Source organism: Trichomonas vaginalis, chromosome VI (assembly GCF_026262505.1).
Source record: "Trichomonas vaginalis G3 chromosome VI, whole genome shotgun sequence".
Taxonomy (NCBI): Eukaryota; Parabasalia; order Trichomonadida; family Trichomonadidae; genus Trichomonas; species Trichomonas vaginalis.
This window is the reverse complement of record NC_067208.1, coordinates 12090766-12106330: the sequence shown is the minus strand read 5'-3', so window position 1 is coordinate 12106330 and position 15565 is coordinate 12090766. Positions and strand designations below refer to the sequence as shown.

General features: G+C 30.5%; 9 protein-coding genes across 9 annotated transcripts, besides 1 other annotated feature; 3 read left to right on the top strand and 6 right to left on the bottom strand.

Moving 5' to 3' along the window:
* Positions 1 to 650: 650 nt before the first annotated feature.
* Positions 651 to 868: a mobile genetic element.
* Positions 869 to 979: 111 nt separating this feature from the next.
* On the top strand, positions 980 to 1783 carry TVAGG3_0850800 (uncharacterized protein; the record flags this gene model as incomplete). Its single annotated transcript, XM_001326611.2, has 1 exon — positions 980 to 1783. One exon carries the CDS (start codon positions 980 to 982, stop codon positions 1781 to 1783), a length of 804 nt encoding a protein of 267 aa, XP_001326646.1.
* A 101-nt stretch (positions 1784 to 1884) lies between these two features.
* Positions 1885 to 2328, bottom strand: TVAGG3_0850790 (uncharacterized protein; the record flags this gene model as incomplete). The annotated part of the gene is made up of 1 exon (XM_001326612.1): positions 1885 to 2328. The coding sequence occupies one exon, from the start codon at positions 2326 to 2328 to the stop codon at positions 1885 to 1887; it is 444 nt and encodes a 147-aa protein (XP_001326647.1).
* A 1572-nt stretch (positions 2329 to 3900) lies between these two features.
* TVAGG3_0850780 (Ankyrin repeat family) lies at positions 3901 to 4588 on the top strand (the record flags this gene model as incomplete). The annotated part of the gene is made up of 1 exon (XM_001326613.1): positions 3917 to 4564. One exon carries the CDS (start codon positions 3917 to 3919, stop codon positions 4562 to 4564), a length of 648 nt encoding a protein of 215 aa, XP_001326648.1.
* A 94-nt stretch (positions 4589 to 4682) lies between these two features.
* TVAGG3_0850770 (uncharacterized protein) lies at positions 4683 to 5936 on the bottom strand (the record flags this gene model as incomplete). Its single annotated transcript, XM_001326614.1, has 1 exon — positions 4750 to 5931. One exon carries the CDS (start codon positions 5929 to 5931, stop codon positions 4750 to 4752), a length of 1182 nt encoding a protein of 393 aa, XP_001326649.1.
* Positions 5937 to 6345: 409 nt separating this feature from the next.
* Positions 6346 to 7044, bottom strand: TVAGG3_0850760 (sperm-tail PG-rich repeat family; the record flags this gene model as incomplete). Its single annotated transcript, XM_001326615.1, has 1 exon — positions 6346 to 7044. The coding sequence occupies one exon, from the start codon at positions 7042 to 7044 to the stop codon at positions 6346 to 6348; it is 699 nt and encodes a 232-aa protein (XP_001326650.1).
* A 253-nt stretch (positions 7045 to 7297) lies between these two features.
* On the bottom strand, positions 7298 to 8473 carry TVAGG3_0850750 (uncharacterized protein; the record flags this gene model as incomplete). Its single annotated transcript, XM_001326616.1, has 1 exon — positions 7298 to 8473. The coding sequence occupies one exon, from the start codon at positions 8471 to 8473 to the stop codon at positions 7298 to 7300; it is 1176 nt and encodes a 391-aa protein (XP_001326651.1).
* A 501-nt stretch (positions 8474 to 8974) lies between these two features.
* Positions 8975 to 10983, bottom strand: TVAGG3_0850740 (cyclin-dependent kinase inhibitor 2C-related family; the record flags this gene model as incomplete). Its single annotated transcript, XM_001326617.1, has 1 exon — positions 9160 to 10221. One exon carries the CDS (start codon positions 10219 to 10221, stop codon positions 9160 to 9162), a length of 1062 nt encoding a protein of 353 aa, XP_001326652.1.
* A 593-nt stretch (positions 10984 to 11576) lies between these two features.
* TVAGG3_0850730 (uncharacterized protein) lies at positions 11577 to 13015 on the top strand (the record flags this gene model as incomplete). The annotated part of the gene is made up of 1 exon (XM_001326618.2): positions 11606 to 13012. The coding sequence occupies one exon, from the start codon at positions 11606 to 11608 to the stop codon at positions 13010 to 13012; it is 1407 nt and encodes a 468-aa protein (XP_001326653.1).
* A 405-nt stretch (positions 13016 to 13420) lies between these two features.
* On the bottom strand, positions 13421 to 15292 carry TVAGG3_0850720 (uncharacterized protein; the record flags this gene model as incomplete). The annotated part of the gene is made up of 1 exon (XM_001326619.1): positions 13472 to 15286. The coding sequence occupies one exon, from the start codon at positions 15284 to 15286 to the stop codon at positions 13472 to 13474; it is 1815 nt and encodes a 604-aa protein (XP_001326654.1).
* Between the last annotated feature and the right edge of the window lie 273 nt (positions 15293 to 15565).

Here is a 15565-nt window from a genome sequence, read left to right as displayed (position 1 = left end):
GTTGAAAGAATTCTCCATATTAACTTGTCATATATTTCAGATCATATAAATTAAGTTAATTAAATTTTTTAAAAACTTTAATAGGATAAAAAAAATGAATTTACACTCTCTCACTTTGAAAACGTAGAAAATGCCAATCTATTGGTATACATTTTAGTTTTGTTAAGTTTACAAAACGATTACTCTAGATTTTAAAGATTTATCAAGAATTTAGAGAATATCCTTCTCAAAACAACTTCAATAGCGAAGGATTAGTATTGAATCGGATTTGTAACATAATTATAGTACATTACAATACAATTTCTCCGACTTTTAAATATTTTTGAAATATTTACAAAATATGCTCTTTCTATCATCGATACTTTAATACAGAGCAAATTTAGTAAATGTCATCACGTTATTTTTTCATAAATCGTTTTCGAACTTTTGAAATATTTATTTTAAACCAGTTTTCTACATTTAATATGTGAATTATATCAAAAGTAGATGGGCGATACTTGTAAATCTATTTAAACTATTAGTTTGCTATTATTGAAGAACTTTATAATTTTTTTTTCTTATGTATGGAATTAAAGATAATTTTGCCGATTCCAACTGGTTTTTCTATATGAGTTAAATATGCCAAGTGAAATTGGACTTGCCAATATTGTAAATTGAAGTATGGACTATATATCGATTTTCATTGATTGATGAATAACTCGGAGTAATGTAATTGTTGATAATGAAAAATAGTTTTCAATTGCTGGTAAGGGCCAATGTATGTTCAATAGCTCCGAAAGCAAAAAATGCACGTTTAGAAAAAGACGATAACGATTAAATTACAAAATCGATAACGACGACGATTAAATTACAAAATCAATAATGACCCCAATATAGTGTTGCCCTCTATGGTGATTATAATTCCAAATTATATTCAGCCACTTTTACAAGTCCAGATACCTTAACATTTGAAGTACCTGATGAATTGCCATTTTCTCATATGGCGATTTCAGATGAAGCAGATTTGTATAGTATGGATGTAAAATTTGCTGGCGATCCTAAACTAGCTAAAATATCTTTTTTTAATACACTAACTGCAGGTAAATGGGTAACTATTTTCTTTGATCTATATTTTGATTCCGAATATTATGATTCTGGAAGCAACACTTTTGATGTTGTTATTTCTTCAACTCAAAATGAAAACGATAATGTTTTTACAGACAACCCCCAACTCCTTCAAACAGGAATTTATAAAACTTACATATTCATTCCTAATACTCTGACAGATGAAACCTATTACATTATTGCTAGGGGTCATTATGTTGATGGTTCTAATGAAAAAGTATCCAATATATTATCTAAGAGGGTAACAGTCAAGCGATCTTCAATGAAAAACGAAATCAATGCAGAATTAGATCAATCTAAAAGAGTATTAAGTTACGATGACAGAGTCGTTTTAAAGTTTACTTTTGACATTTCAATCCCATATGCTAAAATATTAGTTAAAGTAGGAGACTATACAACGGAAATTTCGGACTACAATGGAGTAGTTGACCTCTTAGATGGTAATGAGGAGAGCCGTAGAATTCAAATTTCTTTTGATCAATCCGAAATCCAACATAAACTTTCATTTGTATTAATTGACAAAGAAACATCAAATATTCTAAATCACACAGAAATCACTAATCTGACAATCATTCCAAAATTTGAAATTGAGGATATTCAGTATGATAATCCAAAGTATTATCAATATAGTTATTTAGTTCAAAGCCAAGATGTTGTTTCTGGAAAAAAATTAAATTAAAATTGAAAATTCGTTGGTAAAAGGATTTTTATTATTGATAAACAAACAATTTTTTCAATATTAAAGTGGGTCAACAAAAAATTTCTTTGAATTTGATAATTTCATTTGTAATTGTATCTGTTATAGTCTGGTTCTGTTTCGACTTCAACAATCGAAGTAAGTAAGCTTGAAATTGGAATTGGAATCGGAGTTTCTTTCGTTTCGTCCTTTGCATGGATAATTTTATGTTTTTTGAGTCTATCGGTATTTTGTTGACTATTTGCAATAGTCTTGTTATGAGAAATGGAGTCAAGATAGGCTTGAGCTTCGTGATCAAAAGAATTTTTGACACTTATATGGAGAATCTTATCTGTAAATAGCGATCCAATCTTTGTTGTGTCTGTAATTCTGTTCTCCGTTTGAGGAATCAAGACCATTGAATCTGAAACATCAAAAAGTTTGCGTACGTATGAGCAAACATCGCCAAATGTGCCATCTTGTTCAATTTCTATGAACTGTACTGCTTTGTCAGGAAGCGTTACCCTAATAATATTTGTAGAACTCATTTTAAAAAGTGTCAATTTCGAAAGTTCCAATGAATTCAATTTGGAAACCTAGGAGTTCAATTCTAATTTTCTAAAATAATATGTATCTACTATAGACAGTCTTGCTTTAATTATTTATCCACGTGACACCGTTATTTTTTGTCAAAAAAAAAATAGTACGCTAAATACATGAAATAAGTATTACCCCAATGACTATGAATAATCACCAATCTGAAATTTGTTAACGAAATTTGGTTAACTAAAAGAATTAATTTTATATTTTTTTATTTTTTTATTATATACGGAAATCTGTATATTAATAAGTTTAAAAACTAATTTTGATAATATGTCTTTATCGTACAGCACTAATTCCATGACTTCAAGATTGAATCTAAATCACAATACATGAGATTTACAACCCAAGAGCTATTTATGATTTCTAAGCAATGAACTTGCAGATACCGCATACTAATTCGATTTAAATAAGCATTTTTTAAAATGATTTGGTATATATTTTTGCTGTAATAGGAAAAATAAGATGAAATATAATTATACAGCCTTTAAATTCTCATTAATAAAAGTACGTGACTCTTTATTCATGAATTTTGCTATGAAATAAGAAGAATTACTGTACAAAGATTAAATACTAGCCGAAAATACAATCCCTTTATAAATTATAGCATTAAAGTCTTTGTTAATGCCAAAATTTATAGATAAACATTCGTAAATCTAATAAATGCTACTTGGATATATTTGGATGATGATGGTCCTAATTGAACCAAAATTCGAATAATTTTATAACACTCACACATAATTAAATATATCATTTGTTTGGCGAACAGAATTAAAACCTTAGGATAAAAGATATTTCAATATTTTTGAATATTCACCTTTTGCTACTAAATAAAGATATTATGTACCTAAATTATTTGTAAAACAGTTAACTGTGCATCAAAAAATTTGAGTATGGGATAAGTTAGCAACAGAATCTCTGTTCAGATAAAGTAAATGCCATATTCCTTTATAAACTCTTGAAAGAAAGCAATTTAAAAGAATTTTACATATTCCAGCAACAGTCTCGAAAAAATTCTCGGATATTAATAATCTGTTTTTAAATTCGCCTTTAATTCATCATCTTGTGAGATGTATAAAGCATTCTCATAGCTCATCCTGCTTAATTGATCAACTTAAAATTCCAAAAAAAATTCAAAAATTCAAAAATGAAAATCAAAAATTTAATTTTTCATTTGAAAAAATCAATTTCAAAAAAATTCGGAAAATAACAGTACTATATAATTAGTCAAATCGTCAAATGAAGCCATTTTTACTCATAAAAAACATCTAATGTTTGATCTTGATATCATATATGATACAATAGAGGGATGTCACTTTTCGTGAAAGTACCTTTTTCGTACGATATGAATGTTAGACTATTGTGACATGTAAGGTTAATATTTAATACTGATTTTTCAAACTCATTGAAATTATCTTGATACCGTCAGAACAATTTATAAATAATTTTACTAGCTATTAATAAGGAGTATAAATTTTGATTTTTGGAAACCTAGTTTTTGACAATTTTGTAAGAGAAATTTTCAATAAATTTTGGATGAATCATACATATCTTTTTCCAAATGGTAGCATTTTATCGAATACCGTTCAGCGAACCCTTAATAGAGTATTTAAAAATGATGATGTTGACCAACTTTCAGAGATCATCGCCGAAGGAATCGCACCAAATTCAAAATTTTCAAATTTTAATGTGAAAACCTGCAATATATTTTCAACCAATACACCAATAATCTCTGTTGCAGCATACTATTCTGCTTTACAATGTATTACTTCGCTTATTCAAATAGGCGTCCGAATTGATTCAAAAGATTTCAATGGACAAACCGTTGCCCATTTTGCAGTAGCTAGTGGTAACCTAGAATGCACTCAATTATTAAGTAATTTTGGAGTTGATTTCAGTGATTGCCTATTTATTGCAGCAGATTGTGGTAATTTCGAAATGTTCATGTGGCTATATTCTACCCAGAAAACGAATCTATCAAGTAGAAAAGATGATCGTACTTGTTTACTACATCATGCAGCAAAAAGTAAAAATATGAAGCTGACTAACTATCTGCTTAAAGAGATGGAAAGTTGTCTTACGTTAAGCGATATACAAGAAGTATCAGCAATGCTTTCAAATTCAAATTCCGAATATTCCTCAAGCCCCGAGGATTCAGATGATAGCTCCGATATTTCTTTTTAATTATTTACTTTATTTTTTCATAATAGCGATATTATCTAATAAATGTTTGTCAATTTTCAAAAAGATATTTTTTTTTTAAAAAAAAGAGTATCAAATACAGAACCAAAAACTTAGTATATCACAAACCTTAGTATACGTTTTATTTATAAAACAATTTACAAAAAAATAATATAGAAGTAATAATCTTATTTCCTAGGACTAGTTAATGCTTGAATCTTTTGTTCATACTGATTTCTCTCTATTCTAGTATTTTCTTGGAGTCTAGCTATATCTTTATAAGCTGTATTCTTAAATCGAGAATATTCTTCTTGTAACTGGGCATTTTCATGCTCCTTAATAAGAACTTGTTTCTTTAGACTATCTGATGAGTTAAGTTTAGCTTTAAGTCGCGTGTTTTGTTTCTTTAAATTATCTACTTGATTTGAAAGTGTTTTACAGCTCCTTTCGAGGTTCTTAGTCTTTGTGTAGTTAACAACTACTGAATTACTATCAAATGATCTTGATTGTGCACGTTGCAAAGTGTTGATTTCGTATAGTTTGTCATTCAATTGATGTATTATCTGTTCTTTCTCTGATAATTTCTCTTGATACAAGTTGGTTGTTGAGATTATCTCTTTTACTTTAATTTCATATTGGAATTTCAATTTTGTATATTCTTCATTTAACCTTTGATTAGAATTATTTAAGTAGAAGTATCTCTTTTCGCTTTCTGAAAGTTCTTTCTCTTTTATTTGAAGCTGTGATATCTTTAATTCGTAATTATTATTTTTGATTTGTAATTCACTAATTTTTTGTTGTAAATTTTTGTTCTCATCAGTTATATCTTGGAGTTCTTTCTTAGTGATCGACAGTTGTCCATTCAAAGCGTCTATAACAACTGAATTTTGTTTAATTTTTTCATTAGCCTTCGCTAATTCATCCTTAATTTGAACAAATTGCATTTCTTGCTCATTGTTTGCTATAGTTAATGACCTATGATCTTCTTTCAGATTTAAATATTGTTTATTCAAGTTATTATACTGCTCTGTCGTTTTTTGGTTAGCTTCTGTTGTTTCTTTGAAAGTAGATAATGAAGATTTTAAGCTTGTTATTTCCTTATTAAGTCTTGCATTTTCATCAGTCAATACTTTGAGAGAGCCCTCGATATTTTCAAGAGAAATATCCTCATTTTTCTCTTCTCTAAGTTTATTGAGTTCTTCTTGGATTTTGTCTTTTTCTTGGCTCATTTCTTTTAATTTTGTTGATAATTCTTGGTTTTCGTGAGTTAGCTGACTAATTTTTAGGTCACTAGCTAGTTTTGCAATATCTGCATCCGAAAGTTCTGTTTCTGGCTCAGCTGTTTTTTCGTTTCCAGGAATATCAGCCATTTCAGATAGCTGAAAATCGAATTACTGCTATCGTTTTTATGTTCCATTCAAATTAATTATGAGTGAAAAATGCATAGTAATGTAATACGTAAAATTATTTCGATCATATAAATTTATAAAATTTCATTCAATTTTCTTTACATGGTGGCTCAAATTTTTATGATGTTTACAAACTCACTCGAATTTTTATGCAGCAAGGGAAAATATTCATAATTATCATTACTGCATGATCCTAAAAAGTTATTTCACAAAATAAAAATTTTCTCGGGATTTGCAACGTAAATATTATGTTTGACTGATCTTATGCATGAGACAATTTCAGAATCTTGTCATGAAGAGGTTTATATATGTTTAAAGCATGGCCATTATAAAAGAAAATTTTTATCAAACAAAAAATCTAACAAATTAATGGAATTAATCATTTTCACCATAATCCCATTTCTTAATTGGTCTTATTGCTCCTTTCCATTTTTCTGTACGGATTAGAGATCTGTTGATGTTATATTGTCCAGGTCCAGGTGAAACTGAACGGCACTCGAATGCGTTTCTCGTTCTCAATTTCGGAAATGTTGCTTGGTACTGCGTTTTAGGTGTTCGTGGAGAATATTGACCAGGACCTGGAGTATCGTTAACTGGAATTGGTATTCTACTTCTAATTGACACTTTTGGAGTTGACGGCGCTGGTATATCATATGCTGCTAATGGGTTATCGTTTGTAGGCCATAAATCTGTATTAACTCTTAAGCCGATTTTTCTATCAAGTTTTCTTGGATATTGACGAAGATCGGGAACATCACATCCACTAGTATCTGTTGAATAATCTACTTCTGGGCGACTTTTCAGAGTAAAGCATGGTGTTGTTCTAACGTAATCAAAAGTATCATATGCAGCCGGCCCTGGGGATAGTGATAATGGTTCTTCTTCCTTTCTACTTGATCCAATTGTTACATGAACACCATTTTTTCCAAATTCTAAGTCTTGTGTATTAAAATTATCGTCAGCAAACTTATTTGGACGTCTACGAGGTGATCTTGCAGTTTGAACAGTTCGTGGTGGTGAAATTTCTGTATTTAAATTAAAAATTCGAGCAGAATGAGAATTATACAAATTCATAAAATCTGTCGCTTTCCCGTATGATGAATGACAAATAATTAATCCTTACATCAGAATGAAAGGATCTTGAAATCAAAGGTACCTTGAAGCTCATTCTTTTCTATCTAAATCATTTACTGTTTAACGAAAGATATAATGGATTTTTCGATATATCAAAGATTCGTGATTGAAAACAATGCTACTTTTGTAAACATTGTAATGAGCGATCAGAAAATAAATAACACTGTTTAATAATAAAACAAATAAAAAAAAATTATTTTGGTGTTCTTCTTGGAATTAAACTCTTCTTTGGCGAAGCGCGCTGAGGGGTCTTCAGACGGTAATCTATAATACTGGCGAGTGTTTCCGTTTCCCTGTCGAAATTTGATTCTTTTTGTTTGCTTACTACGTTCTTCATATCCCTATTCTCTGCTTTTAGAAGCTGCTGTGCAATGCTGAGACTGTATTTCAGCTGCTCGACCTTCTTTTCACTTTTTTGGATTAATTCGGTTAATTCTTCCATTTCTGCCTTTGAATATTTAATCCTGTTGGATTCTCTTTTCTGAAGTAACTTAAGATTCTTAATTAGCTGATCAGTTTCCATTTCAATTTCTTCATTTGGCAAATTATTGTTTTTTGGAAGCTTTGAAAGCACCTTATATCTATTTTCAGAGTTAGAAATGTTTCGGTCTAGCTTCATTAAGAATTCCTGATTCTCTGAAATAGATTGGTTGTATTGTTGCAAAATTCCACGCATTGCACTGTGGATTTTTTGATATCCGTATAAAGATTCTATTTTTTCCATTTGTGCTGCGTATTCATCCTCATCATTTGCCATAATTTCTTGAATATTCATAATTTCGTTATTTCCGTCATCCAAACTGTTTGTAATTTTCCTAACATCAGATTCGAGTGATTTGATTTCATTAACTGTTTCGAGAGCTCCTCCGCCTCTTTCTTGAATTAAATTGCTTATTTCCGTTTGATGACCGAGTTCTTTGTCGGTTTGTTTAATTTGTGATTTCACTTGGCGTATAATAACGTCAAGATCACTTATTTGATCTTCCAGAAGTTTGGCATATTTTTCATCTCTTTCATTTGAGCATTTTGATAATTTGGAATCGGTAATTGATCGTGAATAATCTATGTTAATCTTTGATTGATTGTCGTATAGGAATTTCAGTGACTCAACGATTTTATTTATTTCTTCTTCGTGATTTCGATATTCAGACTCCAAGCTCTTTGTTTTATTTGAAAGTTCGTTATATAGATCCTTATATTCGGCGTCTAATTGATTGAATATTTCGCTATCATCAAAATTCATTTCAGTGAGAGAAATCTTTGCTTTCTCTTCTGCAAATTCTATCCTCTTTTGGGCTATTTCCTTCTCTATTCGTTCGTTGATCTCTAATTGCTCTTCAATTTGCTCTAATGCGCTTTGAAGAGTCATTTTATTGAAAAATAAAAAAAAAGTTTTATTTTTATGAGGGGATTCTCAGTTATGAAAATCTAGTTTATGCATGTTTACAGGGTATACACACCTTTGTTCGAGACTTTGTATGTGAACTATGATAATTGAATATCCTCAAATTAGCGATTCTAAATTACAAAATATAATTATAAGTTGAAAGGTAAGTTCAGGCATATTGCATTAGATTGTCAAGATTTAGAAAAGATATATTACAATAAGATAGTTGATTCGCTCGGGGAAAATTATAACATAAATAAATTATAACATAAATAAATTTTCTGATGTAGCCAACTTGAATAACTGTTAATATGTTAATACTCCAAGAAAAAAACTTTTGAGTTCATTCTATTGACTGAAAAATTTTGATTAAATCTTGTTTCCTAAACAAAAAGATGTGTTATATAAGTAAATTAAAAATTTTATAATATAAAGATTTCATTATCATTATAAATATTCATAATTTTTGGAATATATAATAAGCTTTTAGTATAGAAATAAAAGTTCACCTAGCTTCCATGTTATACGGACGTGCATTGAATTTGTCATCTATTAGCGGAATTTCCAATAATCTACTTGATTGCAAATATTTGCGCGTTTACTTTTTTTTCTTGCCATTTTCCATCGCAGAAATAGACATATGGGTTCATTGATATATTTCTCCGTTTCTATTTTTTCAATTCGTATGGAGTTTTAGGCTTATTCCAGATTGAATAATGCCATTTAAATTCCGGTTCAGATGATGGTTTGTTTGATTGGTTTTCTGGTTTTGATTTGGCCTTTTTAGTATATTTCTTCTTCGGCTTCATGAAGTCTTGAAGTGTTTTATTTTTAAGAGACTCGGGTGAAAGCAGGAGTTTCTCTATTCCTGTTTTTCCAGATATTTGGGCATAATGAAGAGGAATTTGTTCATTGGCATCTTTTGCATTTATATCAGCCCCTTGAGAAATAAGAAATCCAATCATATCTTTTTTATTGGACTTGACGGCAATGTGAAGAGCTGTGTCTCCATTATTATTTCTTTCGTTGATATCTACACCATGCGAAATAAGAAGTGCTACAATTTCAACTTTATTGCACTTAGCAGCAAGGTGAAAAGCTGTGTTTCCATCTTGACTTTTGTCTCTGATATCTGCACCTTGAGATATAAGAAGTTCCATAATTTCTTTATTTCCATTTCGAGCTGAAATATGAAATACCGTCTCTCCATTATGAATCTTTTCTCTGAAATCTGCTCCATTTGTAATAAGAAGCTTTGCTATTTCCGTAAAACTATTTTCTGTTGCATAGAATAGTGCGTTTTTTCCTTTAATATTTTTCACATGAATATCAGCTCCACTAGAGATAAGAAACTCAGCTGTCTTAAGAGGGGTATCTCCATTTTTATCTTTTGCATTAATATCGTTTCCATGTTCAATGAACACTGCTGCTGTTTCTTTACTATCATATTGTGCTGCAATATGTAGAAATGTTAGCAGACTTGGGGATCCTGTTTTTGTGTGAGCTCCATTAGTGAGGAGTAATTCGGCAATTTCCGATCTGTTAGAATCTGCGCAGATATGAAGAGGTGTTTCCTTTTTGTCGTCTTTTAAATTGATATTAGCTCCATGCTTGATTAGAAGCTCAGCTACTTTTATCCAATTATTCTCTGCTGCATAATGCATTGGAGTTAATCCATCAATACATTTTATATTGACTTTTGCACCACATTTAATAAGGCATTCAACCATTTCTTCATTATCATTTTCTAAAGCAATACGAAGAGGAAGTAGTCCTTGCTTATTCTTTACATTGATATATGCGCCATGATTAATAAGATATCTTACGATATCAATAAAATTATTTTCTACTGCAATGTGAATTGGACCATTTCAATCATCAGAATTTTTCTGATTAATGTTGATTTTTTTAATCATTGGAGGAGTTAAAGTGTAAAGAGCATCAATGTTATTGTATTCAGCTGCATAATGAAATATGTTCTTATTAAATGCAGCGACTCGATCAAATTCTAAATTTCATTTCTTTAGAATGTCCGTAAACTGAGGTAATGCGACACACCATGGAAGAACTGAATTTTGATCTTTCTCATACATTAGAAAGGCAGCTTTAAGGTTTTGGGAATTGAGAATATCAAATTCAAGATTACTAAACTCGTTAAGCTTGAATATTTCTCTGTCTACAACATATCTAAGGAAATCATTGCAATGAGAACAAATGATGAAGATAAATCAAGAACTTTCTTTGCAGATTTTTGATCATGAATATTACACAATGAAACATTTTTGGAGATAGAAATGGTATCTTCTTGCTTAAAATTCTTATGTATTATTGTAAATATTTTGCGAAATTGATGGGAAGTTATTGAAGATTTTGATAAGAGTTGAGAAAGTTCTTCTGGCTTCTTTGATTTAATAGATTCTTCATTGTTACACCATTCTTCAATGCTGGGGCCATATGGGTCGATACCTGCTGACATAAATCTATCAATCGAAGCGATATCTAAAAAAAGTGGTTATTTTTGGATCATATATATTTGAATTTTTTTCAAAATCATTATCCATATTCAAATATAATATTCCTTGAATGATTTAAATTGAAAGTACTCTCAATTATTTTGAATTGATTTCAGAAGCATAGTTTCTGAGGTAGGAAAAAAGATCAACCTAAATATGATATCATATCAGATTTTAAAGAATTGTTTCCGGACGATGAAATCAAAATTTCAAATTTTTTTCATCTTATATGAGTGTAACCATGTTGTGTAAGCAAAATACAAAATCCGAAAGTGATTTTTTGAAAATTCAATATAAGGTTATTGCCTGAACTGCAATTGATTGATTTTATATGAATGACTGCAATACACTATGATTTAATTTTGATACGCATTGTTTCTTGTCAAAATTGTGATAGCGGATGAAAAAAAACACTAAAAATTAGAGGTATCGTTTGATCCAAATTTGTTTTTGAACGGAATGTTTTGTATATAATTTTATTCTGACTTGCTTTAAGCACCAATGCCAATTTGAAGAATTGTGAGTGAAGATTTGAATTAAACTTTCATGATCCAAATTTTTGTAAGGGTGGATATATCTTCAGAGAAAATCATTTTTCATTATGCTTTCGATCCTATTGTCATCAATTGCATATGCCAAAGAGGTACCAGTGCCAGGTGCATATTCTGATCTAGTAGAATCAGAACTTGAATTGACTTTCACTCCAAAGGAAAATTTCGATTCTTTCGTAATTTTCCCTAAACCAGAAAACTTCAAGGTAAACGATCGTGATCTCAAGCGCGTTTACACCAATCCAACATCTTTAACTATCAAAGCCAACAACAATTACTTAAATTACTCGTATGTTCAACTTAAGAAAGGCAAATGTGATACATTAGACTTCATTATGAACAAGTACAGCAACGATTGGGTCGAAATGTATCCAGGCGGCAATTATCATAATTTTTGTTCTATTTTTGCCAATCCAAACGTATCAAATTCTGTTTTCTACAGACGCTACACCAAAGCTGAAATACAATTGTACGATAATTTCGTATTGGATGGAAAATCTTATCTTAAATGGACAGAAGGTGCAACATTTTCTGTTAGTTACAACACATTAATTGCCAAGTACATAAGTTCAGAAGATGTTGAATATCGTGTTTCCCAATATTATGGTATCAACAATAACACGAACAAATCTATGACAGATATCTATCATGTTCAAGCTTATGATTCACGTGAAAATGGTTATGCAATTATTGATGATATTGTTGATTTCAAATATGGAAATTACAATGTTGATGTACATAATGAATATATATTAACTATTCCACAGAATTCTATTATGTTAATAACAGAGCGTGGCCTGCTCAGAATCAAAGTATTCTCAGGCACTGTTGTTGTAGATGATCCAGACACCATCCCAGAAATTGCAGGATTTGTGTTTGCAAGTGATTCATATGTTAGAGTCACAGGAAATAGCTCATTATCATTTATAATGATTAAGAATACATCTCTGCCATCAAAATTCAATAAAGTTGTTACAATATTTGGTGAGAAAGATTACACTGTTAAATATGATGCCGATTCACAATACTCCATTTTTGCAGTAACAAAGAATGGTGACATCAAAGTTTCCAAAGACAAAAATGCAAAATATTATGATATGTATGGCAATGAGATTTCAAACAATCAGAAGTTTGCTGATTTCGTTTATGTTTCTATTGATCATCCAAAGAGCAAATCATCTATCAGCTTTAAAGTTGGAGGTAATACACAGTATCCAATGGTGATCAAAGATACAAGAGGATATAATAACTATCACATTATTGCCATCAATGAAACAACTTCTTATGGCTTAAACGAAGAAGATCGTGATGATGAACTTGATTTCCTTAAATGGTTGATTCCTCTTATTATCACAGGCATAGTTGTTGGAGTTCTCCTTGTTATTGGCGTTGCCGTATTTATTATTTGGAGATGCAAGAAGACCAATGATAGTCCTATTGAATACAAAAAAGTATGAAATATTTAAGTAAACTTTCAATTTCTATTTAAATTTAATTTTTTTAATAAAATAATTTATAGTTGATTGTTCATTTCTAAGCAATTCAATCATCCTTATGAATGTTATAAAGCAGAATATCCTTTGTTCCTTTGAATTTTTTTGGATGAGATTATCATTTCAAAGATGAAAAGTACTTATAACACAATATAAATTATGAATTTTATAAATGATTTGACGATACTATAATAATTATTATACTAAAAATAGCTGAAATTGGTAAACAAAGGAAATTGATTTGTAATTTGTATTAAATTTCTCATTTGCATATGGTATTATACAATTCTTGGTCAATGAAAATGAAATACATTATATTCACTTCATTCCGAAGACTTTTGAGCAATATAATAAACAGTGCCATACTATATGTTTGACATTCAAAAAGTATTAGTAAAAAAGATGTTAAAAAATACACAAAATTTAATTATTCTGATTAACACGGATTGTTATGCGATATTTCTTAGGAGATTCTTCTTTATCTTGCTGGTTGGCTGACTTCTTTGGAACAAACAGAGTCTTGGCCGCAGTTGTAAACTTCGGAGTGGAATTTGCACTTTCTTCCTTTAATTCATCATTTTTAGAGCTCTGTTGGTCATGAATAAGCACCTGTGGATTTTGCTTTGTCTCAGAATCCTGTTGTGGGATCAAAATTACGGTTGGAGTCTCTGTTTGTGGTTGATTTGTATTTTCTTCGTTTTCTTTATGGACAATAATGGACTGTATGTTAGTAAATGGATTTTCATTGGATGTTTGGCTTTCGTTGGCCGGCTGTTGTTGGTTGTTTTCGGAATTATTGTGGTCAGGAATATCATTTAACAAAGAAGTTAAACTTAACTGGTGTAATGATTGATTCAAGTCTATCTGTTTGTTTTCTTCTGTAGTTTGGTCGGTTTCTGTCGTAATTTGGTCTGTATTTTGTTGATTTTCTTGTTCATTGTTTTCTGTTGGGATTTCTGTATTTCCAACAGCTGTATTTTGCTGATTGTCTGTTTGGTTTTGAGTGTTTTCGGAAATTGTATTTTCTTGATTTTCTGGAATTTGATTTTCTGTGGTTGTTTCTGAATCATTCTGTGGCTCCTTGAGTTTGGCAATGCGGATTTGTGATTTTGACTTTTTCTTTTTCTTTAATTTTTTCAATTCGACTTTAATTTTTTCAATTGGCCTTGGAGGTTCTGGTTCTTCACGTTCTGGAGGTGCACTCTCTTCGGATGCTTCACTTGGGTTCTCCAAAACGAAGTTGTAAGTTGTATTTTCAGATTCTCCAGCTTTGAAAAGAGCTCTTGCAATGCGAACATTTTCAGCTGCCTTCTTTGAAAGTCGTCCTGATCTTGCTTGAGGGAATGGATAGTATTCTTGCATTCCCCACTTTACATTCGGATGAATTTGAGGCGGAGGAGAATTTGGAGGCTCAAACAGTAAATCTTCGACGTTAAACTTGTTCTTGAATGCTCCTGAAGTGCTTTCTCTCTTCAACTTATCAAATAATTTTGGATTTTTATTTTCATTATGTGGCGAATAAATTGAAGTAATAAAGCGAGCTTCAACATTTGTTGCCTCACCATTCGTAAGCTGAATAGTATATTGTGTAGATTTGTTCTCTGATGGAGTTTTTGTAACTGTTCCGAGTAAAATTCGAATATCTGCTTGATTTTCTAAGTTCATTAAAACAAAAACTTCTTGGCCATGAGGATATTCGTAATCTTGATCGAATACTGTTGGATAAAGAATCGGAAAATAGCAAATATCTTTAGGAAGAAGAGAAACATGTCCTTTCATTATGGAAACGTTATAGAACTGATATCTCTCTGATAGTGTATTTGCACCTATCATGCCAAATTGTGGCTTACAATCAATAATTGCAACAACAAATTGGCCAAGAGGGGGTTTGGAATCGATTGCTGGTTGAATTGCTCCACAAAATGGATATTTCTGCTTTTCTATCCTGGGAATTTCAGCATTAACAAAGATATTATATCGAATATTTATAAATTTTGCTTCAATTTTCTTTGGAGGAGGGATGTGTTCGTATGGTTCGATTTGGTCTAATGTTTTTGTATTGTTTATGACTTCGCGAAATGAATCTGTTTGTGTAGATAATTGAAAATAGGAAGTATCATACTGTGGACCTGAAAGATTCGCACTAGACTTCTGCCCATGCTTCACAGGGAATTTGTCTAAAGTTTGTTTTATTTTGTCTGTGATTTTCTTTAGGGCTTGAAGATCAATTGCATTCATTTTTTTGAAATTTCTTATATGAATAATGTAATATTGATAATCGGAAACATGTTCATTTATAATATTTTTATTAAAACGCATTTTATCAAAACCGGAAAAAAATTAGAAAGAAGAAATGAGAATCTTCGGCCATAGAGCATATGACTAGATAATGTCGGCACTAGTTATTGTAATGGAGCATATCTCTAAAAATCAATGCTGTATATTTCTCCTCATACAAAAATGCAGAAACTTACGAATGAGCACATGATTACAGCATTAAAAAATAATCCTTTTCAG